This window comes from Sus scrofa, chromosome 18, assembly GCF_000003025.6.
Source record: "Sus scrofa isolate TJ Tabasco breed Duroc chromosome 18, Sscrofa11.1, whole genome shotgun sequence".
NCBI lineage: Eukaryota > Metazoa > Chordata > Mammalia > Artiodactyla > Suidae > Sus > Sus scrofa.
The window spans coordinates 44158256-44184603 of NC_010460.4; the positions used below are offsets into that span (position 1 = coordinate 44158256).

At 42.3% G+C, this 26348-nt stretch overlaps 1 protein-coding gene across 4 annotated transcripts in view; it reads right to left on the reverse strand.

Moving 5' to 3' along the window:
• Positions 1 to 26348, reverse strand: part of CREB5 (cAMP responsive element binding protein 5) — a 423962-nt gene that overhangs the window by 317703 nt on the left and 79911 nt on the right. For all 4 annotated transcript variants that reach the window (XM_013985749.2, XM_021078565.1, XM_013985747.2 and 1 more), the window contains 2 exons: positions 22332 to 22425; positions 8587 to 8708 (listed from right to left, as the gene is read on the reverse strand). In XM_013985749.2, the coding sequence (XP_013841203.2) occupies positions 8587 to 8708; positions 22332 to 22425 (216 nt within the window). The remainder of the gene's footprint in view (positions 1 to 8586; positions 8709 to 22331; positions 22426 to 26348) is intronic.

Here is a 26348-nt window from a genome sequence, read left to right on the forward strand (position 1 = left end):
ACATTCATCTGCCATTACAGCCACTACTATCGCCCCCCTTTAATTTGGCTCCTAAGACTGGCTGAAGGCAGGGCCATGATGCCAGATGGTTTAGCATTAGAAACTAAATCCTCAGCCTCACTAGATAGAAGTTTTTTCTTTAATGTGAACGTTAGGTTGTAAAGACTCATCTGCAAAGGTTAGGAATCAGCCAAATATAAAAACTGTCCAAGAGAGGAAATGAACAAACACCCGGCCCCTCCCCAGGTCAGTAATCCTCCAAGACTCAGGGCCCTCCCACCCTCAGCATCCACATCGAACGCACCTGATTTTGTGTGCTCCCTCTTTGCAAGGCCACAGACAATACACGGTGTGACTCTGCGGATACAATGACTTTCCATAAAACAAACAAATGAACAAAAAACAAGGAGTTCCCCTCATGGCAGAGCAGTAACAAACCCAGTGAGTATCCATGAGGATACAGGTTTGATCCTGGCCTCACTCACTGGGTCAAGGATCTGGCGTGGCTGTGGCTGTGGCTGTGGTGTAGGCCGGCAGCTGCAGCTCCAATTGGACCCCTAGCCTGGGAACTTTCAGAGGCCACAAATGCAGCCCTCAAAAGACCAAAAAAATAGACAACGCCATGAGTTTTGTTTTTTTTCTTTTGGACTCCACTTCAAAATTGAGTCTGAGTCTGAGATCACATCACGATTCACTGACGTATGTGGAAGTGGATACTGACTGTTGATAATCTCTTAAGATTGTCCTCATTAATCCTAAATCCCAGGGAACCAAAACTCATGAAATGGCTTCCAGTTTATCCACTGGTTTAGTCATTCCCCTGAGTGGGATGCAAAGACCAAGCCTACTTCGCTTCCAGCTTCAAATTCCACCTAAGCTGAGGGCATAATTTAAACCTATAAGGAGAAAGCTGAAAGGGCGTCACATTCGTAATGTACTGAAATGGGGAGGGGGGAGAATTCTTATGATATAAGGGTTCAGTTTTCCAGTTATCGGGGTGGGGGAAGAAATAGGTTGTCATCTTTCATAATGTTGCCAATGGGTGTTTCCTTTCAGTCACGCTGATTTTAAAAAGAAAAAAAAAAAAAAAAAAAAAAAAGCCAAACCAAACACATCAAACACTGTCTCATTGAGGAGGATTTAACAAACATGGCAATATTTGCAAAACCTGGATAAAACCAACTTTATATTTCATAATATTCTTTTTCTTTAGACTTCTGGGGCCGGGGGAGGGGTTGTATTACACAAATATCATAGAAGAAACATGTTAACATAACCGGAAACATGCAGCTGTTGCAAGTTTGCTCAACCTGGTATCTTTTATTTTCCACCCGGCACCACGCACACCTTCCCCTGAGAGCAGCCGTGCCCGCCAGTGGCTGACAGAGCAAGACCAGGGGACGACAGCAAAGCGCCCCCCTCGCTCCCCGAGTAACTGGTGGTGTCGGATAACACGATGTCCAGGTACAGAATTTAATCAGATTGCGCGGCTGACGTTTCTGAGTGGAGGCTGACCTGGCTGTGCCCTGTTCCAAGACTCCTGTAGAGCTGGGATCCAAGATCTTAAGAGTATAGCTTGTCCCTCGTTCCCATGTGTTAAACAGTCAACACCCTCTGGGAATAGAGTGCACTTTTCATCATTTGGGTAGGAATTCTAGAGCATGGAAATGTCCTAATTTGCTATTGCTGCATCAGCATAAAGAGTCAGATTTAGGCCCTAGGGGAGAATAACAACATTAGCACTTATACACCACGCTTTTCATCTTCAGGGGCCTTCACCACGTTAGGCAGCAATGTTCTATTTCTCTTAGCAAGACAAAGGAGGTCATTTCTAGTCCTTTCCACTCCCCTTCTTACACAGACACTCGCACGCAGCTGCTAGCATAGGGTGAAGCTCTCTCCCGCCTCCGAGATATGCACTGTTGGATCTCTCTCTCTTATTTATTTATTTTTTTTAAGACATCAAATGTGAAATGTCAGGAGTTCCCATTGTGGCTCAGCAGTCACGAACCCGACTGGTATCCATGAGGACGTGGGTTCGATCCATGGTCTCATTCAGTGGGTTAAGGATCCTACACTGCCGTGAGCTGCAGTGTAGGTTGCAGAAGCGGCTCAGATCCTACCCTGCTGTGGCTGTGGTGCAGGGGGGCAGCTACAGCTCTGATTCGACCCCTAGCCTGGGAACATCCATATGCAGCTATAGGTGTGGTCCTAAAAAGACCAAAAAAAAAAAAAAAAAAAAAAAAAGAAAAGTCAATTTGCTTCCTTTAAAAATAAGTAAATAAATAAAACAACTTTTGGGTTTGTTTTTGTTTTCCTCTAACATGAAAGATGGAATCAGCACGCTGACTATCAGCTGCTGGAATCCATTCAGCATTACTGTGAGGGGTCCCGTATTTGACTTGGGTCTTCACGCCTCCTGGTCGGTCTTCTGCGTCGTCTCTGGCCACTGAGGAGAGCTGAAGGCTCTGTCTTGGAGGATCCCGGTGGGTTCCGCCTCGTTCCCTGCTCAGCCCTCTGCTCTACCTCACCTCCATCCACTCCTGGCCCCAGGTGAGCCCAAGGAGTCTCATACATTTAAACTCCCCCCGGCCCGAGTTTATATCGCCACACGAGTCCAAAATTACAGACCAAATATCCATCTGCCAATTCAACATCTCCGTAACAAGTCTGCAAATAAACTCCTCAATTTTCCCCTTGAACCTGCTTCTCCCATAAGCCATTCCACCCTTCCAATTGCTTAGGCCAAAAACCTGGATTCATGCTTAATTTACTCCCCAGATCTAATCCATCAGCAATTCCTATGGGCTCTATTCAAATCAGATACAGAATCTAAACACTCCCTCCAACCTGCTGTCCTTTTTTTTTTTTTTTTTGGCTTTTTAGGGCCGTACCTACAGCATACAGAAAATCCCAGGCTAGGGGTTGAATCGGAGCTGCAGCTGCCAACCACAGCCACAGCCACAGCCACAGCAGATCTGAGCCAAGTCTGCGACCTATACCACAGCTCACAGCAACACCAGATCCTTAACCCACTGAGCAAGACCAGGGATCGAACGCACATCCTCATGCGTTGGGTTTGTTACCTTGGGGCCACAACAGGAACTCCTGCTCTCATCTTTAATCTAGAGTCTTGTTGAATAAAAGTGGTGAGAGTGGGCATCCTTGTTTTGTTCCAGATTTTAGCGGGAAGGCTTTCAGCTTTTCTCCATTGAGTATTACATTGGCTGTGGGTTTGTCATAAATGGCTTTGATTATGATAAGGTACATTCCCTCTATACCCATTTTGGTAAGAGTTTGTATCATGAATGGATGTTGGACTTTGTCAAATGCTTTTTCTGCATCTATTGAGATGATCATGTGGTTTTTGACTTTTCTTTTGTTAATGTAGTGTATGATATGATTGAACTGCATATGTTGAACCATCCTTGTGAACCTGGGGTGAATCCCACTTGGTCGTGGTGAATGATCTTTTTTATATGTTGTTGGATTCAAGTGGCTAAAATTTTGCTGAAAATTTTTACAACTATATTCATCAAAGATATTGGCCTACAATTTTCTTTTTGGGTAGTATCTTTGTCTGGTTTTGGTATTAGGGTGATGGTGGCTTCATAGAACATCTTTGGGAGTGTTCTTTCTTCTTAAACCTTTTGGAAAAGTTTAAGGAGAATGGGTATAAGTTCTTCTTTGTATGTTTGGTAGAATTCACCTGTGAAGCCATCTGGTCCTGGACTTTTGTTGTAGGGAGTGTTCTTGTTACATATCCAATTTCATTTCTCACCCAGAGTCTTTGAATACCCTCCTACCTGGTCTCTCTTTGTTACTATCCTGCAACAGCTTACTTTCAACTCAGCAGCCTAGGCGATCCTTCCAATATAAGTCAGATCCCATCACACCTCTGCTGACAACTAGGGTTCCCCATCTCACTCAGAATAAAAGCCTTCCTGCATGTGCCCTCACATGCCCACTCTTTACATCACCACCTACCCTCCTCTCTGTGCCCCGCAGCCCACAGAGCACCCTCTGGCGTCAGGGCTCTGCACTTACTGCTCTCTCCACCCTGTTCCCCAGCACACACCTTCTCCTCCTTCAGGTCTCTGCTCCACTTATCACCTTCTGACATGTTACACATTTTATTGTTTTTACTTGCATACTGTTTGTCTTGCCCACAAGAAGTAATCGACCTGAAGGCAGAGTTTTGTTTTTGTTTTTTCAGTCAATTTTAGCCCATGCCTTGGACAGGCCCTGGCACATGGCTGGCTCTTGAAAATACTTACTGCATGAATAAATGATGAACAAAAGTGTTTCATGTTTCAGGACATATACTAGCCTGACTTCTAAGCCATAGGCAAGCTGACATTTGCGATGCTGCTAGTGAGGGGTTCTTTTCCAAGGGGGAAAAAAATCTCTCATTAAAGATTTTTGATGCTATGAGTTTATACTAAGGTGGAATATGGAGGCAATTATGGCATGTGTTGTCTGCCATATATGCTAAGGGTACAGACATTGGTTTTTTTGGTTTTTTTGTTTTTTGGTTTTTTTTTTTTTTTTTGCCCTTTCCAGGGCTGTACCCACTGCACATGGAGGTTCCCAGGCTAGGGGTCTAATCGGAGCTGTAGCTGCCAGCCTACGCCACAGCCACAGCAACTTGGGATCCGAGCCATGTCTGCAACCTACGCCACAGCTCATGGCAACGCTGGATCCTTAACCCACGAGCAAGGCCAGGGATAAAACCCGAAACCTCTTGGTTCCTAGTCGGATTCATTAACCACTGCGCCACAACGGGAACTCCTGGGGCTTTTTTGATTGGTTATGACCTGCCTCTATACACACATTGGGATGCTTTTGGAAAAGGGTGTCAGGATTAGAGACAGTCTATAGAAGAGATTTTTTTCTCCCAACGGATAGCCGAACAGGATAAACAAGGATGAATTCTCTAATTGCTCTCTAATACAATTTTTTAGACTAAACTTCAGCTAGAAATTTAAAGGTGGAGGGAAGGACCAGCCCAGTCCTTCCTTCTAATGGGTTTTTGTATAAAATACTTGGAAAGTTCAAGCAAGAACCTTTTTAAACCAAATTCTCCAGGTAAACTAACCCATCTCCCACTTTACTAAAACTTGCTGAGGGAACTCATGCAAGTTTGCTCTTAAAAGACTCAGAGGAAAATAAATTAGAAGAGAATTGGAGCATAGAATTAAAATGAAATCCTTATCAAAATGTAGAGCAAAAGGGAAGAAGGAGAAGACAGAATTCAGTGATGACAAGGCATGTGCGGAACAAAGAATCTGTATTCCTCCTTTTCAAGCAGGGAACAAATAAAGGAAGTAGGAGCTGGTGGTGGCAGTGTGTCGGGGATGTTGGGAGTCGGAGAAATGCGGTCAAAGGGATGAGTAAAAGTCTGATGGCAGACCAAAGAGCACCTCCTACTCTTCATTCCCTACCTCCCCACCCCGCGGCTTTCAAGGAAATGCTAGAGCAGAAGCCACCAACACGGCCCCTCTGGCTGCTGGATGCGTCACCATGCATTAGACCTCAAGAAGGTGCCCTCTTGGGTCGCCATGGCCACCGAGGCTGGATATGGCCCCTCTGGTTTGAGTGAGGCAATGGAAGAGGATAGACCTCACTGGTCTGAATGCTGTCCATTTACTAGGAATGCTTCTAGTGCCTGCAAGTGAGGTTGGGGTGTGACCTGAAGGGCCCACCCCCAGACTACGGGGGAAGCTGGCTGCAGGATCCCCACACATACCCGTCACAAAGTCATCACATGGCTAAGAACAACACTTGAAAGAGAAAAATACAAATTTCTGTGACAACAACAATAGCCCTCCTCAATTCCGCTTGCCTGACTATTTTAATTTTTAACATCTAATTATTCATACTCTTTTCAACCCACAAGGGATCAAAAGCAACTCACAAAAAATGCATAGCATGAAAATGTGTTTTTTTTTTTTAAATTAAAAATCAGGACCAGAAGAAAGATAAACTAGAACTGAACGTCTAGTCTGTGGGGGAAGTAAAATGCTCATTAGAGTGTTCTAAAAAGTTCTCAGCATTGGCATCTCCTTGGCTTCGTGTTAGCCAAGCAGTCAAAGCGAAAAGAGAAACAGAACCAGTCACAGGCTTCTCATGTCCACGAGGAGAAAATATTTCAGTTCCTCAGGGGAAGAAAACTATTTCCTGGAATTTAGATCTGCAAGAATATCCTCCAATGGGGCTTCATGTAGGAGACCATGAGCACGATGCCAAGGAGAAGATCTGAAACTACGCCCATACCATGGGCTCCTAAAGCTGTTCTTGGAAAATGTCTTCAGGAAAATCAAGGGCATCCACGTCCACTAAAAGCATCCTATCAGAAATGAGGACGATAGGGTCCAAGGACATGCCTTTCTTGGAGTTCAGTTTAAGATGCCAAGCTTGAGTATCTTGAGGATTGAATGAACTTATTCTCTTGCTACATATGTCACATCTACCGGGAGAGCTAAATTTATGACTCGACCAGAGGAAACCTACTAGATCTTTTGGTTCCTCTCTCCTTTGCTATTTTTCCCAGTTTTTAAACATTTCTTTCTTTCTTTCCTTCCTTTTTTTATTTTATTGTGTGTGTGTGTGTGTGTGGCCATATCTGCTGCATGTGGAAGTTTCCCAGCCAGGGATCGAATCAGCGTCACAGCAGCGACTCAAGCCACTAGAGGGATGACACCAGCTCCTTAGCCCACGGTACCACGAGAGAATTTCTGAAAATCTAATGCTATTGCAATGAGATAGAGAATGTAGCATTGTTATTTAGGTAAAAATGTTAAGTGCTCAAAACAGTGTCTGGCAAATAAGTGCTACGTAAGGATCTGTTTTAAAAAAGAACAAAAGGCCCTTCGTGTCACTGGGCGAGAGGGATGGGGTGGGGCATCACCTGTGAATGACTACTTATAAATCAAATGAGTTGATTAAGATGTTATACCCCTCTTATAACCTTCACCTATTGTCAGGATTTTTCCTAAAGCCGCACAGACTGACTACAAGCCCTTGGCAATTTTGACGTGAGAATGTGACATGAAAAATCTGGTGGAGGGGATTATTATAATTTCACATGGAGGAAGATTCAAAGGTTTTGAAACACTTAGAGAAATATCAAAGCCTTTTAAAACTGCTGTTCCGGATGGGACAGCTGGAACTTCAGAATCCATTAGGCTGTAGCTGGTGCTTCCTTTCAACTGACTTTCACAGTTTAACTCTCTGTTCATGGAATGTATCTAAGTTGTACATTTAGTACATTATTGGGCGTTCTATAATGATCTATCAAAACAATTTTAAAAAACAAGAAAATCTTCAGTATCATTCCTATTTGTGACCCCATTTCCTTTCCTTAATCTGGCAAAGTGATTTTTTTTAATTGTTTAAAATTTTATTTTGTTTTCTTTTTATGTCTGTACCTGTGGCATAAGGAAGTTCCTAGGCCAAGTGTTGAACTGGAGGTGCAGCTACCAGTCTACACCACAGCCACAGCAGCACCAGATCCGAGCTTCATCTGCAACCTACACCATATCTTGGGGCCACACTAGATCCTTAACCCACTGAGCAAGGCCAGGGATGGAACCCGCATCCTCATAGACACTAGTCAGGTTCTTAACCCACTGAGCCACAACAGGAACTCCCTTTTATTTTTTTAATTTTTATTTATTTATTTATCCATTTATTTATTCTTTATTTATTTTCGTAGAGCTGCACCCTCAGCAAAGAGGTTCCTAGGCTAGGGGTCTAATTGGAGCTGTAGCTGCCAGCCACAGCCACAGCCACAGCAATGTGGGATCCAAGCCACATCTTTGACCTCAGCTTGGGGCAACGTCAGATCCTTTAACCCACTACGCAAGGCCAGGGATCGAACCTGCATCCTCATATGAGTCAGCTTCTTAATCCACTGAGCCACAATGGGAACCCAAAGTGAGTTTTAAATACCAGCACAACATTGCAATAAAAACTGACTACATTTTGGAGGGAGTCATAAAGTGGATTTTCTACATTTGAAAGGACAAGTAACCCACACTTTCAGTTAACCTATTTGTTTCAGCAACAACAGATGTTCAATAATACAACCAAGAAGGAACTGTGAACCTGGTGGAGAGATACCAGGTGGCTGTGGAAATCGGACGGTGACAACCTGGGCCAAAATCAGATGAAATCACCTGTCCTACGACTAGCATCATTCTATCGCTTGTCGTCTTACCACTTGACCCTTGTTTTCCACACTCACCACTCATGAAAGGCTTGCTATTATTTAGCAAAGTCAAACAACTAGTTTTGAATAGAAAAAAAAACTCTGGGAGTTTATCTGACTCAAGCTCAAGAATCAGGTAACTTTTGGGGCGGGGTGTTTGAATTTCATATTTCAGATATCTGCTTTTCTCATGATCTTCCTAGCTCAGGATTCTACCACAACCAAGAAGTCTTCAAAAAAAAAAAAAAAGAAGAAGAAGAAGAAGAAGACAACAAAGGCCATGTGCGGGCCGCATCAGCACAATGGCAGTGCCACCTTCCCGAGAGGACATTCCCATCAGGCGTTAGAGGAGGTGCCTGCGCAGGTGAACCTACCCGCTTGCTGCTCTCTTCCTCCTGAGCCTTCCTGAACTCGTGCTCCAGGGAGCAGTCCAGCTCACTGAACAGCCCCACTTCCTCGCAGTTCTTCAGGAATCTCGTTGGGGTCGGAGTCTGATCTGTAAGCAGAGACCAAGGGATCAGAAACAGGATCCTTCCCTCAATAGTCAGTGGCAAATCAGAGCTAAATTTACTAATCCCCTCCCCTCGCCTTGACTGCCGTGCCGACGGGCCCTCCTCCATCATCTTCCAGCCCTTGAAAGAAAACGAGACTATGGGAGAGAATGAAACCATGAATCCCAGAGGCTGAATATGACATGTAGAAAAGGGAAGGGAGGGCTTTGCCAAGCCTCCCTCTGGGCGACGTTAGGTGAGTTGGTCCCACCAACAGCCGTCCGGGGTCTGAATGGTTTTTCTATACTTTGCAACATGTGAAATAACTTTTGCGTGTGTGTGTGTGTGTGTGTGTGTGTGTGTGTGTGTGTGTGTGTGTGTGCTTTTAAGGGCTGCACCCACATCATATGGAACTTCCCAGGCTTGGGGTCGAATCAGAGCTGTAGCCGTCAGCCTACACCACAGCCACAGCAACGCCAGATCCAAGCCACATCTGCGACCTACACCACAGCTCAAGGCAACGCCGGATCATTAACCCTCTGAGAGAGGCCAGGGATTGAACCGGAGTCCTCATGGACACTAGTCAAATTCATTACCGCTGAGCCACAATGGGAAGTCCCTAAAATAACTTTTTTTAACTGGAAAATAAATGGATTAGCTAAAACAAGGCCAAAAAAATCTACAGAGTCGATGTGAAGGCTGATTTTAGACGGCTAAGAGGAAAAACAATTTTGTAAATTTTTATATCAAACAGAAAGAGAGAAACAAGCATTTGATTTCTTTTTCTTAATGGGGAATAAACACTTAGCAATTCTCTCTCTCATTTTGAGGTCACAGGAGGATGCTGCAAGGTTCCAAGTCAAACACATTCAGTTTCCATCCCTTGAAAATATAATTATTAATTTTATTTTCCTTTGCTATAGCCAAAAGAATGTTCTGAGAAGACTCTTTAAAAGGAATAGAATTTCTTTCATAGTCTTGATGGTCTGGAGAGCTAACTACTTAAAAAACTGGACGATGTGAAGCCACCATTTGTGGCTTAATATTTATGCAGCATTTGCAGTTTATAAAATAGTTTCACACACCTTCTCCAGAATCTAGATCTCATAAGATCCTGTAAGGTAAGTAGGGCACAATTACACCTTTGCGATAATTTTTTTTTTTTTTTTTAGCTTTTTAGGGCTGCACTTGCAGCATATGGAGGTTCCCAGGCTAGGGGTCTAATTGGAGTTATAGCTGCCAGCCTACACCGCAGACACAATGCAAGCTCTGAGCCGCGTCTGTGACCTACACCACAGCTCATGGCAACACTAGATCCATAACCCACTGAGCAAGGTCCGGGGATCAAAGCCAAAACCTCATGGTTCCTAGTCGGACTTGTTTCCGCTGTGCCACGACAGGAACTCTGACCTTTGTAATCATTACAGACAGTCATCTTCCCTGGTAAAGGTGAACCTGAACAAAACTATAAACTGCTATTTCTCGGAAACAGAAGATGAAAGAACCAGAGAGGACCACTTTTGACTGGAGAAGTCTGGCCCTGCCAATTATTTTGCAAGTGAAGAAAACCAAACCCCAAATGAGGAAAGGTCTTGCTCAAGGTTTCCCAGGCAGATGCAGCAAGACCAGAATTATAATGCAGGGCTTGGTGCTACTTCCATTAAGTACATGCATTTTTCCCACCTGAGCCTATGGCAGACACTGCTAGCCAAACTCAGTCTCAAATCTCCTTCCGCCCAGTCCTCTAAGCCGTCACCACCAGTCAATTGAAAAGTGCTCTCAAGTTGAAATTAATTTGCAATGTCTGTATTCTCTTTATAATTTCCCATATGACAAGAAACCAGAATCCTATTTACCTTTTTTAAGTGCCGCACCCATGGCATGTGGAAGTTCCCAGGCTAGGGGGCAAATCAGAGCTACCGCTGCCAGCCCTACACCACAGCCACAGCCATGCAGGATCTAAGCCAAGTCTGTGACCTACAGCACAGCTCCTGGCAATGCCGAATCCTTAACCCACTGAGCAAGGCCAGGGATTGAACCCACATCCTCATGAACACTAGTCAGATTTGTTGCACCACAATGGGAACTCCCCCTACTTACTTTTCTAAGTCATGAGGAGAGCAGTAAATCCCAGTAAATTATCTACAGAGAGTCAAAGAATATTTTAACACTCACAAAGCTGAAAATGACTCGATATCTCCATTTAATCAGCCTTTCCAGGGCTGTCTGCTGATACCCCATGGGCAACGGGCTTTCCCTACCTGTTAAGCACTCAGATGGTTGACTTGGATTCCAGTGCCACAAAATACCCACCTGCATCTCCCCCATTCTTAGCCTGATCTCCAAGATACTGATCTCTCTTTGCAGTATATAGAAAGCCCACCACAGGCAATCATAAATTGGACATTGCAGATAGAATATATGCAGAAGATTGAGTTTTACTAAAGATGGTTTTATTAGAACATTAATTAATTTACTAAGATACACATATATGCCTATACACCCAATACATACCTATATCAGTTATGTGTTATGTGCTTATAAAATATAAAATTAGTATTTATGCAGCATTTTACAGTTTACAAACATTTTCACCCACATCACCTAGAATCTAGATCTCACAAGATCCTATGAGGTAAGCAAGGTGTATATTATTATTATTATTATTATTATTATTATTATTATTATTATTTAGGGCTGCATCCACAGCATGTAGAAGTTCCCAGGCTAGGGGTCAAATGGGAGCTACAGCTGCTAGCCTACACCACAGCCACAGCAACACAGGATCCAAGCCCCGTCTGAGACCTGCGCCACAGCTCATGGCAATACCAGATCCCCTTCCCACTGAGTGAGGCCAGGGATTGAACCCCCATCCCTCATGATTACTGGTCAGATTCATTTCCACTATGCCACAACAGGAACTCCAAGATGTCTATTATTTTGGAACTGGAGAAATAAGTGCTTTGCACAAAGTCACATGATTTGTAACCAACTTATCACTATTAGGTCTTTGCTCTCATTTTCAGATGTAATCCCTTCTCCACCTAAATCCTATGCTGTGCTCAGACTCTCCTTCCAGGTCCAAGGGTCTCTGGTGTATGTATAAAAGACAACATAAACAACTCAGAAATTTAGATTTAAAATTGTGTGATTTGGGGGAATTTACCTATATTCTCTGGACCTCATACTCATCTTTCAAATAAAGTTCTAAAGTTATATGATTCTGTGAATTCTAAAATCACTGGCTTAACTGGGTTCCCCTCAAAAGTCTTTGTCAGTAGACCAAAGAAACATACAACCATGTAAAGGACAGCTGAATGGGAACACAGGTAACAAACAGCTGGTTAGACACCAGAAATTAGGGCATAGGTAAGGGCTAGATGTATAGATAAAGGAGTTTTATGAACTGAAGGTGTAAACAGACAAAGCCAGAGAATGGAAATAAAGAGAGAAAGAATGTGTGTGTGTGTGTGTGTGTGTGTGTGTGTTGGGTGCTTATTCCATGCCAGGCATAATGCTAAGTAAGTGCTTTGCATGCATCATCTCATTGATTTTTAAACCAACCCACATTGGGTAAAAATTATATTCCCCATTTTACTTAAGAAAAGCTGAAACTCGCCTTGGGCACCATTTAGAAATTGAGTTGAAGCACTGTATCAGTAATTAACAATCCTAACAATGCTTGGTTCTTCTGAAAAATCTTGGAATCATTCATATCCATCACACAATAGAACTGCCCTACAAATCTACAGACTCTCTACTACCCGGCAGGAACATTTTTGTGACCAAAAAAACCTGAGAAAATATCACATAACAGAACTGAAATATTAGACCACTTGTCATCAACAGGAATTTAGTTTGCCAGGTTTTAATTTTCCTTTTATGCCTCTATACTTCTATGTTGGAGATTTACACGTTGCAGGCCACGATTCCGGGTAGAGAGAACAGTAATCCCAGAGGCTCCATAAGACTTCTGAACTCTGAGACAAGTTCATGAGATGGTCCATGAAATTGAATTCAGGTTGGCATTTGAGGGCTCAAGCCCCAAGCAAAGCTGAGAGATGTTTTCTGTCTCCTTGAAAGCAAAATTATTCCCAGACACCAGCCTACACCCACAGATATCAGCAAAGGATGCTGAAGCAGCATGGCACAAGGATATGAGGGCACTGTCCATCACAATGAGCCTCTCTGCAGCAACAGGGAGACAAAAGCTAGCGCACAAGGGGAGCCATGGGCAGTAAGGACAGCTGGTTCCCTCAGATCCCCAGAGCAGAAGACCCAGAAGTGGGCCCCAGAATTGTAACCCAATGTAACTTTGCTGTATGATGCAGAGCGAGGGAAAAGCAAAACAGTTATCTACATCCACATTTGGAACAGATAAGGCACACTGTTCCTAATATTTAATGCATTTTTTTCTTGTGAATGAGCTATTCTTTCCAGTTACAACAGGAACCAGAAAATGGAGCTTAACTTTTGTTTTAACATTTATTAGAATTAATACAGGGACTCTAGTCATCTTTGATCCCACATGGTACCAGTTCCAAGTAAGCCAGGAAATGTGCAAATCTTCAAAAGGGGGACAGCTAAATCTATCAGCAGCTTAACTAAAAGAGGCAGAGTTCCTCGGCCACATGAATGCCTTGTCAAATAACTATTTCAGCTGAAATTAGACCTGAAGTAGGTGGGTAATATCCATGGCCATAAATTAAAATTCTTGTAAAAGGCACCTGATTTAGAACCAAAAGCATGCACCCGAAAGCTATGGCAGCAGCAATTTCTATGTCCTGAATAGCAGTGACTGATGCTCTTTCGGTGCATAATATCTAAGGTGTGTTCAGCAGTGACAGGCCACACTCCAAGGACTTACATGAACTGGTTCCACTGGGAACTCAGAGCTGAGATATCCTTTAAGGACTTTTGCCTCCCTTTCTTTCAGCGCTTCCACTCCAGGGAGGACCACCTAAATGAGAGAAGGAGATAACCCCAAATCTCAAGCTAAAAGTTGGTAGCTTTTGAGTTTGAACTTGACCCGAGTTGAAAGTATTTTGTTGTTATTACCTATGTAGATCTGCATTGGTGCTACAGAAACACCTGCGTGTTACCTTCTCAAAAGGATTTTGCAAAGAGCACAGCAGGTTCTCAGGAGACCCGGACACCCAGGGCCAATGCAAGGAAGAAATCATATCTCCTTGGGTACCCCTCTCATATGTCCTTGGGTATTTCTTTACCAATCAGATGTGAACGATTTGCACTAAAAGGGATAAAGTATCCTTTGTATAGTTTTTCATGGTTCAATACCTGGTGCCTTTCCTGGAATGATGAGTCTGTTTCTTGAAAACAGGAGCATCTTTCCATAGAATCACCATCTCTGTAAATAGAGGACATCGGCCATGCAGAGACCCTACTTGTATATCTGCCTAAAAGAGGCACAAATTTGGCATGAGCTAGGAATTCATCCACTATTTATATGCTGGGAAATCCTGCATTACATTACATCTGGGAAGGACCACACGTGTATGGCTAGAATGACTTGGAAGTAAAAGCAACTCACTAAGTTTTCCAATCAGTCCCTAGTCTGTCGAGCATCAAGTGCTTCAGCTCCAGCAAGTATGATTATGCCAAAGCCTAAATGACAAGCACAAAGCTCAAGCATGAAACCTGATTCTTCTTTTTAAAAGTGTTTAGTCTGCTCCACATTTAATAATAGGTTGCTGTCTTATTTGGTTTCAGAGCTGTGTTTGAGTTATATGTTTGTCTGTTTCATCTTCCTCAGTGATAAAAAAAAAGGTAAGGTGACAAGTCATCAATCTAAAAAGAAAGAAAGAAAAGCAGAGTTCTCATCATATACCAAGGGGGAGAAATATGATTCCTCTAAGCAAGTTTTTTCCCTATTGGTCTGATATTCTCCTCTATGGTATTACTAAAGGATTAAGTAAAGTAATATTACATCATTTTGTATTAAATCGATGGTAGCTAGTAGTACTATAAAAGCCTCACTATTCAGAACAGTTATAAGAAAGGTCAGTTTGAACTAACTACAGGGTATTCTTGTAAAAGGCAATGCAGTTTGATTATGTGCATGACTCAAATTCAGCCGACAAAATGCGGCTAAATAAAATTCCTCACCAGTGCCACCAAATCAATAGTGAACAGTATTGGAATTGGCCTCTATTTTTTCGTAAGGTTGGGGTACTCAGAAAAGGCTTTTTCTTGGAGACTTCTATTACTTTTTACGGTCTTATTTACCCCATGCATTGTTTAGCGAAAGCTTTCTTTAAAATATCCTTAGTCCCTACATGAATTTTTAATGAAGTCCTAATTAAGAGAGTTTACATTAAATGGATTTTAAAGTACATCATCCTTTATAAAAGCAATCATCAGCAACAACTGACAGAATTCCATGGAATTCTAGACAGGCTTCTTTGCAATAAATGTGCCTTTTATTGAGTGTGAATATACAATAGGAGGAATAGCGTCCTCTCCCTAACACTCACTTTTTATCTCCCTAACATCTGTCCCAAGAGGCAGGGCTACCATGGGACAGGCCAAGGCAAGTCTGATTTTTAAACAATAGCTGTGGAGTGCTTGAAAACTGACCCCGGACTGGGATCGTGATCCAGGTCCGTGAGAAGTGAAACACACTCTCACACATACTCTTGGGTCACGTGCTGGAATCCACTTATTGTCAAGGTGGAGAGCTGGTGGACTAGCTACCCTTGGAGAGGCTGTGAGTCCACTGGAAAATGTTCTGACGAGGGCCTTTCTTATGGCAGGCACATGGCTCCAGAAGACATAGATACAGATTTAAATTATACAAGTATATATTCCACACCAACATACTATCAGCCATGGCCCACCCCCAAGTGTTCCAACAGCAATTGAGCTTCAATTTCAATTCTCTTTAGAGGAGCTGAGCTGGTAAAATGGTTTGTAAACCCTGTGAAATCATGTCTCTGCTGGCCATGTGAACGAAAGGCTCAAAACCTGGCCTAAATAGTGGAAGCCTAAAGCTTAACATTTCCAATTCATCACTAATTGCCTGAGGTCTCCTATGCTCTTGGTCAGAAGGGACTGGCTCCCAGATTAAATAACCTGGAAGCCAGTTTTTCATATAGAAGAGGACCTCTGATGTACTCAGGTAAATTTTCAAAATTCTGTTTTGCTTGACCAACTAAAAACAGGAATGAGAAGCTGACATGTCCTCAATGTCAATAGCCACTTGTCATGATGAATGAAAAGAACCTGATTTAAAAACACAACTCTTCATTCCTCTAAATGCTAGTGTGTTATAATCTCCTTCTAAAAACATTTGACTGTTTTTTTTCCATTTCATGACATTGAAGGGGTAATCCAATAATACAAGGAAAAAACAGGTTGGATTTATATCCAAACATAAATCTAAGACCAAAACATACTAAGAGTATGTGTGTACCACATCAAATCTAGGTGTACAGTGAGAAAATCATAGACAGACAGGGACTTCAAACAAATTGCTTATGTTCTTGATCTTGTTTCTTCATATGAAAAAAAAAAAAGTGGCCAGGATTAAATAACACCGCACATAAAGCAGGGAGCACAGTTATAGGCAAAAGACAAGGCAATAAACGGCAGCTATTGTCACTATCATGCTGCCCTATGATGAAAGCCACTTCACCACCCTCTGTCCCATAAAGATCTGACTCATTTCCACAGTGAGACGTTACTATGTACCTTCACCATCAATGAAAAAGGAGTTAAGTATGGGCTATATGTGTGTGTAATTTACTTTTTATACCCTGGTTCATTCTGCAGAGAATCTGGAGTGAGATATGTCACTTTCCCTCTGATTTCCTGCTTAAAATGTCCATAGATTATTAAGTAGGGTTTATAGCAAAGATCCATGAGCAATGGACTTGGATTCTGAGATTGTTTGATCATGATCAATCTTTTGGAGACAAAAGTTCTCCTTTGTTGAAAAAAATTTTTCTTTCTGCATGGGAAGAATTAGGTTTAGAGCCTGGAACCAGAGATGGGCCCTACGTCTAAACCTAACCCAGAACCGGGTTATGAAGGACGATGCTATCATTTCTATGGGATGCTCTGGATCAGAAGGTGGTAAGGAAGATGGGATGAGGAAGCCAGTCTCCCTCACCTGTGTTGGCTCAAGATACTGTCAGCTACATCGCATCCGGCCTTGGGGAATTACCATCTCCAGACCCACCATATTCAGAGGTGGGGGAGAAAGAGCCCCTGAGCCTGCAAGGCCGAACATCAGGGCTTGTCTGAAATGCCACTCATGCAGAAGAGGCCTTTCCCGACTTCCCCTAGGCAGCCTGCTGGCCGCTGGTGTCACGTTACCACGTTTTATTTTCCTTGCAGCACTCACCTCTAACTGATAATATTTTCTTCTTTACTTATATGGGGCTTTTGTTTTGTTTTGTTTTTTCTATTACCTCTCTTCCTCTCCATCCATGACAGTGTATAGTCATTTCCACGGACGAGGGACCACATCTGCCTGGTTCAATGTCACATCGCCAGCACCCAGTACTATAGGGTCCTTGCAGACATGCGTTAAATTTTGTTGAATAAATAGATGGTGGTGAAAGGGTAAATTCAGACCTTCTTCCTACACTTCAGCTGGTGTCTGTGCTAACTTCTTTCTCACCAAGAACAGCCCCGTTGCCTGTAGCATTAATTGGGCTATGACGTCTTGTGAGGGAACTGACCAGGCATTTAAAGGCATGGTCCCCTGTGTCTCTTTCTCAGGTTTCCCACCTGAGTGTTGACCAGGGTTTTATCTTTGGTGAAAGGTTCACAATATTCTCAAACTTTCTCTTTCCCTTTCATGAAGCAAAATCCATCATCTTCTAGGCCAATATTTCCACCATACTTCTCCAGCATACAACACATACACAGAGTTCTCATTTAGAATATCATTTGCTAATTAATATTTTATTTGCTTATTATTTGTTCAGCTACAAAGTTATACTCTAATTCCTTTTTTTTTTTTTTTTCCCTGTACAAAGGCTGTAAAGAAGTGAGGGTGGGGATGTTTGACAGGGCAGGATTTGGGAATTCCTGGATACCTGGCCATAATTCCATTAAAATAGACCCAAACACCATCTTCTTCATCACTTACACTGAAATTTGATCATCATTTGCAAGCCAAACCGATCTCATGACATGTGGTAGCTGGTCATTTTGCATCCTGCGTGTGGAGGTACATTGTCCTCAATGGATTCCCATTTCAAACTTGGCCTCTAAAAGCCTTTGCTATCACAGCGCCCCTCACCATGAAATGATCTTCTGTCAGATGGAGAGTAACTGAAGGGGAAGGTCCATGCCCCTTATCAGATCAGGACTCTGGAAATGTACCACTTGGCCCAAATAAGGATGGAAGGACCAAGGTGGGAGGGGATGGAAGTCTTTGCCCTCAGAATCCAACGACACCCCCACTCACGCCTCTACTAATACTGCCACTTTACAATGAGAGGTTTCATGTTTACTGCCCATCCATAAAAGCAGGCTCATCTTAATAAAACACCATGACTGTCACTTATTATCTTTCCTTGTGGCATGTCAAAGATCATTTATAGCCACTCCGAGTAGTAACTTCTACCTGGCCTAAATAAAATGGACTTTACAGCAAAGCTATAGAATAATTTCAATATGACAACTCTTTGGACATTGATCCTTAAGGAGTACATCCGTGGTATCTTACTAACTTCCTTAACTGTAATATTTGCAACTACTGAAGTGATTTTCCAAAAATTTGGTGAGCCAGAGATCCTGAAATTAGTAATGAACGTGCCTACTACACTTTATCTCTTCAAAATATATGTCAAACTCCAATTTACCTGAAATGAAATTTTGTGTAATTGAATATTGCTTGGGAAAAAAAGCCCAACAGGGATTTGAAGATTTTTTTTCCCTGATGAGGCTTGCTGATTTGATTTGATTTACACTATTTTATTTTTATCATTACTATATTTCGAGCTGTACAAAATCATTCGTCTTCCTGAGAAGCCACAAAATAGGCTTAAGGTACATCAAGAAATAAAATTCTAGGAGTTCCTGCTGTGATACAGTGGGTTAAGAATCCAACTGCAGCAGCTCTGGTCTCTGCAGAGACACAGGTTTGATCCCCAGCCCAACTCAGTGGGTTACAGGATCCAGCGTTGCCACAGCAATGGCTCGGATTCTATCCCTGACCCAGGAACTTTCATACACAGCCATTAAAAAAAGAAAATTCTAATGAATATATTTTAAAATAAAAGTAGTAAGACAAAAAGACCAAAAAAAAAAAAAAAAATCCTGAGGAGTTCCCATCGTGGCGCAGTGGAAACCAATCCGACTAGGAACCATGAAGTTGAGGGTTTGATCCCTGGCCTCACTCAGTGGGTTAAGGATCCTGCGTTGCATGAGCTGTGGTGTAGGTCATAGATGCATCTCGGATCTGGCATTGCTGTGGCTGTGGCATAGGCTGGTGGCTACAGCTCCAATTAGACCCCTAGCCTGGGAACTTCCATATGCCAAGGGTGTGGCCCTAAAAAGACAAAAAGGCAAAAAGGCAAAAAAAAAAAAAAAAAAAAAAAAATCTTAAAATAAAAGTAGATCCTGGGGGAGTTCCCGTCGTGGCGCAGTGGTTAACGAATCCGACTGGGAACCATGAGGTTGCAGGTTCGGTCCCTGCCCTTGCTCAGTGGGTTAATGATCTGGCGTTGCTGTGAGCTGCGGTGTAGGTTGCAGACTCGGCTCGGATCCCGCGTTGCTGTGGCTCTGGCATAGGCTGGTGGCTACAGCTCCGACTCGACCCCTAGCCTGGGAACCTCCACATGCCGCGGGAGCGGCCCAAGAAATAGCAAAAAGACAAAAAAAAAAAAAAAAAAAAAAAAAAAAAAAAAAGTAGATCCTGAAGCTCTTAATAAATTCAAATCTAAATCTAAATGAATCAAGATATAGACAAGTAAATTTCAGTCATATTTACAATCCAAATCTAATATGCTAAAACTAAAATGAGGTTTGAGATAAATATATATTAAAGACTTGACTGTAAACAAACAAACAAACAAAAATAGCAAAGCAAAAATACCCAGCAAGTAGCCTATTGCAATTTGGTGTGGACAGTCTTGGCATAGGACATGCAGTTGACCTCAGCCCCTGGAGCTGGATTGGATAGCTCAGTATTCTGTTCCAGCAGGAAAATTCTGCAAGACTACAGACATGTAGAGCGGGTAGCAAGTTAAAAAATGTAGCACTTAATTTCACTGGGAGTATGAAATGGCCTCATACCAGCTTCAACAGAAAACCTGAGAAAGCAAAAGAAAATATGCTCTTGTATTATTCATGCTGTTTTTCCTCATTTATTTCTCCCTCCATTTTCTTATTCCAAGTTTGACATAATAAAAACTGGAGTGACTTTTCTCTCAATAATTCTCCACCTGGCACTGCCAGTTATTGGCTCCAACAGCCGCAAACTAACAAGAGTCTGGTAAGAACAACTGAAAAGCTGCAAGAGCTTCATGAAAAGCCTGTTTACAGGAAATCTATAGAAACATCCACATATCCTTAGCTACTTTTGTTCACACCTTTAGCTGGGGCTCCTTGTAGGGCCATCCCGGCAGCCCGCCTCAGAGACGGCACACTGGTGTTTTTCTCCAGTCGTGATAGCTCCGCACAACTACTTCTCCCTCACCCTCACCTCCCGCTCCACCACCAGGCAGCCTATTTTAGGGATCCTGTTTGGAGGAAAAAAAGGGTGAACTTACTGTTTTAATATTGGGAATTCCAACGTCTACAGCCTTGCTACTTGCATATACATGTCCGTGACTGAACTGTAAGGTTATGTTATATGCGGATTCTATAGAACATGATGACAAAAACCAAAGAACAGACCGCCCTTCCTAACCCTTCTGGGCTTTTGTAATTCTTAGAAATTTGACTTCCTCTATCTCTGTTTCTAGACTTAAGGAAAGACAAAAACTGTTTCTGAAGAGCCAGCTAGTTCAATAAAAACAGAGCAAGAGATCTGTGGTGGTGGGCCAGGGAGAGGGGAGGAAAGAGGCCGCCTTTGAACTTGAGAGTCTTCGAAACCACAGGGATCTATCTGCACCATGAACAAGTCACGGGCTGGATTGTGAAGAGGGATGGACGGTCCCATCACTGAGAGTATTGGATCCTATATACAAACTGATGAGGCCCGACAATGCAGTAGCTGGTGCACATCAGAGGGTTAGGACTGTAGGATCAAAGGCCCTATATCTGGCCTCTTGGTGAGCTTGGGAAAGCTGCTCCCTCACCGATGCCTCTCCACCTCTAAAGTAAAATGTGGGTTTTCATAATAACCTGTCCACAAAACTCTTAGAGGCTTTGCTAATAACAGCGATAATAAAATACTTTCAAAATTTAACTGCCATAGAAATGCTCAAGTATATGAGCCAGTTTTGCCTGGCAGTCAGGTTCTCTCCTGATATCATTTAAAACATGTTTAGGGGCATATTATCTCTTTGATAATGGCAGGGAGAAGTGGCTTGGGTAAAGTATCTCCAGCTCAAGAAGGGCAACAGAAAATGCTTCAATTACCCTGCTAGGGTTTATGAAACACCTTTCTAAAATTCTTTCATTGGGTCACAAGAAGCCTGTGAAAGAGACTGGACAAATAAAATCATCCTCACTTTATGGAAAAAGAAACTGAAGCCCAAAAGCATGCACCATTTTGCTCAAGGTCATCCGACCAGGCTAGAGTTCACGTTTCCTCACTCTTTGCACTCTTTCTTCTTTTTTAAGGTAAATTTCTTTCTTTAAAAAATTTTTTTTTCTGCTTTTTTAGCCACACTGTGCATACGTAAGTTCCCAGGGCCAGGGATGGACTCCAAGTTGCATCTGCAACCTACACCACAGCTGCGGCAAAGCTAGACCCTTAACCCACTACTCCACAGTGGGAACTCCTCCTTGCACTCTTTCTAATTTACCACACTACCTCCTAAAATGGGAAGAAATGGCAATTAATTGATGGATTATCATTATATTTATTCTTACTCACATTTGCTGAGCACTTGCTATACTTCCATGTATTATCTCATTTAACCTCCCAAGATGAAGCAGGTACTGGTTCTTAAAGAAACCTGCACCTGAGTCCAGAAAGAAAATTCCTCCCACTGAAGTCACACAACCTTTTTCCTTACAATGTTCATTTGATATACATGACAGGCAGCCCTCTATTCTAGCTAGGTCTGCACACACACATTACACGGCAATGTCCTCAAAACACCAGGAATCACAACAGTCTTTGCGCCTCCATGGCACTCAGAAAAGTGCAGTGTGCCTGCTAGGTGCCCAATCAATATTTGTTGCTTAAGTGGTTACAGGTGTGTGATTTTAAAGACTATTTATATGGAGCTAAGTTTCATAGTAATAAATATTTCACATTCCAGAAAATAAGAAGTCTTAGCTCTCTAATTATTTGAGCGAACACTCCATTAGCCGATTACTTTTCTGCTTACCGTTATTTTAAGCCTCCGCTATACCTTGGAAACGTATATTTTCAAAGTGCTGAATTTGCCAGTGGAGATCATCCCATCATGTAGAATAAGCATCTCACAGGTGGCTAATGTGACCACCCAAAGCCTCTTTGCCTGATGGCTCCTTACCTGATAACATATTGTCTGTTTTTATTGAGGGAAACTTCAAAGTCATTTCATGCTTGTGCCTATGAATCATCAGATGGTCCTCTGTTGGGAAGCGCTGTCAATCAGAAAAAAAAAAGGGAGAGAGGAGAGGATCCATTCAGTTTTGTAATATATATTTGCCATTATAGAGAAAAGATTCAATAAGCATTGCAAAAAAAAAACATAACAGGCAAAACAAAAAACTAGCTCTAAAAAAGTGTGACAGTATGGTAAATAAAATGACAAATTATTTAATGCAAGCACATATATGTTCACGTCAGACTCCTGGAAAGAATTACATGTCATGCTTAATTATTTGACATATATATCTACAAATGTACACCATGGCATTTACATAGTATGTTTCCGTTTATGAAGACCTAGCACACTGATCATCTGCTTAATTATAATTATACGTATGATTTATAGTAATGTGACAAATTATTTTTAGTGTTCTTACTGTGTACAGTGTATTAAACCAACATTTTATTTTTAATTTTCAGAGAATGATATTACTGTTGTCAAAAATGCTGCACCCCAATATTTTCAGCTGTCTGGCTTGCGGTCATACAGTGAGATTGGATTTCCTAGCCCTCTTGTGGTTGGGTGGGGCCATGTGAGTAGTTCTGCCCATTGAGTCATGAATGGAAGTGACATGTTACACAAATGTGAACATCTGTTTCCAGGTGCAAGACCCTCTCCGCTTTGGCATGAATCTCTGAAGGATTATGAAGAGCATCTCTGAATTCTGAAGGATTATGAAGTCCTCCCTGCCAATCTAAAATGTATGCTTGGATAACTGAAATGAGCCTTTGTTGTTTAAAATCACTGAAGCTTCAGAGTAATGTGTTACTGTTGCAGATCCCAGCCTATCCTGACTCAGACTAGTACATTTTAATAATTAAACGTCACAGAGTATCTGCTTTATCAAACTCAAATGAAAATATAACAAAAGACACAAAATCTGCTGAATATTTCTGAATCTTTGACAAAAAATTTTGTCGCTTTTTGTTTTTGTCACTTTTTGTTTCCAATCTAGAAAATCAGTGTCCTAGGACCTCAGGATAGCTATTATAAATTTCAATTACCATTGTATATTAAGGCAGAAATCTTTTCTGCAAATGATTTGCATGCAAACAAGGGAATTCACTGGACGAAATCCTCTGGAATATTCTAAATGCAGTTATTCAAATAAATATCACTTATCTCTTTATCATTTGTATACTACAAGGTGGAGAGTACAGAAGTTGTGAAGCGTGGTGATTATGCCTTATTTCTGAAGTCTTCATACATGTAGGTTTTTACTGAAGCATCACCTATTCTCTTGGTCCTCTGTAATACTGTAGTAGAATGACTATATCAAATAGGTGATACCATGTGTGGCTTAGACACATAGGTTAAATTTCTTAGTCTTTCTGTCAAAAGCCTTATAATTTTTTGCGTAATACATAATCAAAAAAGAACACGGTAATAGCCTTCATTTGCTGCCATTGTGGGCTCCCATAAAATAATAGCCTAAAATAGAATATAAACAAGAATACTTGTTTTATACTAACAATAATTTCCATAATATCTCATGTTAACTACAATTACCTTCCAAAAGACATAATGTATCTGTGATTTTTTTTTAATTTGGTAGGAAAACAGCAACAAATTGTAAATAAGCCAAATGTACAGTAGAGCTGAGAGAGGCCACTGGAACTTAACACGTGGTTAATACAGAGGGCAAAGGAACGGTGAAATTAACAGTGGACTTTGTGAGATCAGACAGAGCAAGAGAAGTTTGTCTTTACTTCTGGGACAAAGCTAATATATAAGGAGCTGTAACATACAAACAAAAAACCTCCCAGGTATTATAGGCGACTCCTTTTTTTTTTTTTTATTTTTTTTATTTTCCCACTGTACAGCAAGGGGGATCAAGTTATCCTTACATGTATACATTACAATTACATTTTTTTCCCCACCCTTTGTTCTGTTGCAATATGAGTATCTAGACAAAGTTCTCAATGCTATTCAGCAGGATCTCCTTGTAAATCTATTCTAAATTGTGTCTGATAAGCCCAAGCTCCCGATCCCTCCTCTCCCTCCCCCTCCCATCAGGCAGCCACAAGTCTCTTCTCCAAGTCCATGATTTTCTTTTCTGAGGAGATGTTCATTTGTGCTGGATATTAGATTCCAGTTATAAGTGATATCATATGGTATTTATCTTTGTCTTTCTGGCTCATTTCACTCTTTTTTAAATTTATTTTATTTTATTTTTAGTCTTTTTAGGGCCACTCCCACGGAACATGGAGGTTCCCAGGCCAGGGGTCAAATGGGAGCTATAGCCACAGGGTAAGAACCGCATCTGAGACCTACACCACAACTCACAGCAACGCCAGAGCCTTAACCCATGGAGCAAGGCCAGGGATCAAACCTGTGTCCTCATGGACACTTGTCAGATTCATTTCCACTGAGCCATGACGGGGACTCCCTATAGGTGATTCTGGATAGATCAAAGGTTCTTTATAATGAGGGAAAAAGGCGGGGGTGGGGGTGGGAAATCCATCCATCACCTTCAACACAGCACAAACACTCATAATCCATATTTACTCCCCATCCAATTCCCAGCCATCCTTCCTTCTCCATGCAGATTTCCAGGCTATGGAACGTCATTAAGGTAAATGCCAGGATTCACTCTGATTCCCTAACACCCTACCAGGAGACCAGGGAAATCGCTGGCCAACTACTACAATCCTCTCAATTTTAATACCTCTTCAAGCGAAAGATGCTCATATTTTTATAATAGCTTGTCAAGGAAAAGAAACTGCCATGCTGTGGCTGTGGTACAGGCTGGCAGCTGTAGCTCTGATTCGATCCCTAGCCTGGGAATTTCCATATGCCACAGGTCTGGCCCTAAAAAGCAAACAAACAGACAAACAAAACAAGAAAAAAGCAAAAAGAAAAGAAACAGGTCTGCATTAAATAAAGACATAAAATTTTAGAAACATCTTTACATTTGAATTTAGTGGGGGTTGAGGGAAGAGGCTTAGAATTCACTTTGAAACCAAGAAACTATGTAAATTCTTAAATCTCATGTTTGTCCAAATCTTTCTTCAGGCCAGGCAGCCTCCTCAAGGAAATGTCCTGCTCCCTCACTAAAGTTCAAGGTCATTCGAAATGCACCCCTTCAACCTTGGTTATCACCTCCATCACAGAACTGGCGTTAACTTCACAGGTTCCATGCCCGTCGCCTCCTGTCTCAGAGGATTAAGCTCCCCCACCGCCTCAGCAGGATCCTCTACAGCCCAGATCTTCGAGGGTTTGGCTCCAAATGTGGTCCTTTAAGCCAGCATGCTCCCTCCTCCCTGCCCTTAACGAAATCCACCCTGGCAAGCCTTTATTCTAAAAAGAAGCTCTTTCAAGCTGCTTCCTTCTCAGGCCACCATTATATGACTCTGCTTCCCGTCACTCCCTAGCACTCCTGAAAGAGACCTCTATGCTGGCCACCTCCACTTCCTCACCACCCACTCCCTCCGTAATCCCTTCCAATCTGGCCCCCGCCTGGACTCCTCTCATAGGTCGCCGGCAAGTGCCCAACTGCCAAACCCAGCTAACCCTGCTCAGGCCTCTTGCTGTCCCAGCTCGAGCAGCATCTGACACCAGTGACTGTGCGTCTGTAGCATTTATTTATTTATACCCTGCCTGATTCCAACAAGGAGACAAGACGGCTTAAAGCAATGCCTGAACCAGAGTGGGAGAGCATCATTTAGAAGTGATGCCCACAAGGGAAGGGATCCCAAAAGCAACAAGACGAAAGCCAAAATGCAGGCCACTGGGCAGTCATTCTCAACTGGAGACAAGCTGCTTCCCAAGGGGACATTGCCTGGATACGTACACGATTTTCCCCAAGGGGAGTGCTATGGGGAACTAATAGGAAGAGGCCAGGGATGCTGCTCTGACTCATCTAAAGGTTAGATGCGGCTGAAGACCCTGCTCCTCAAAAGGCTCTCCTCTACC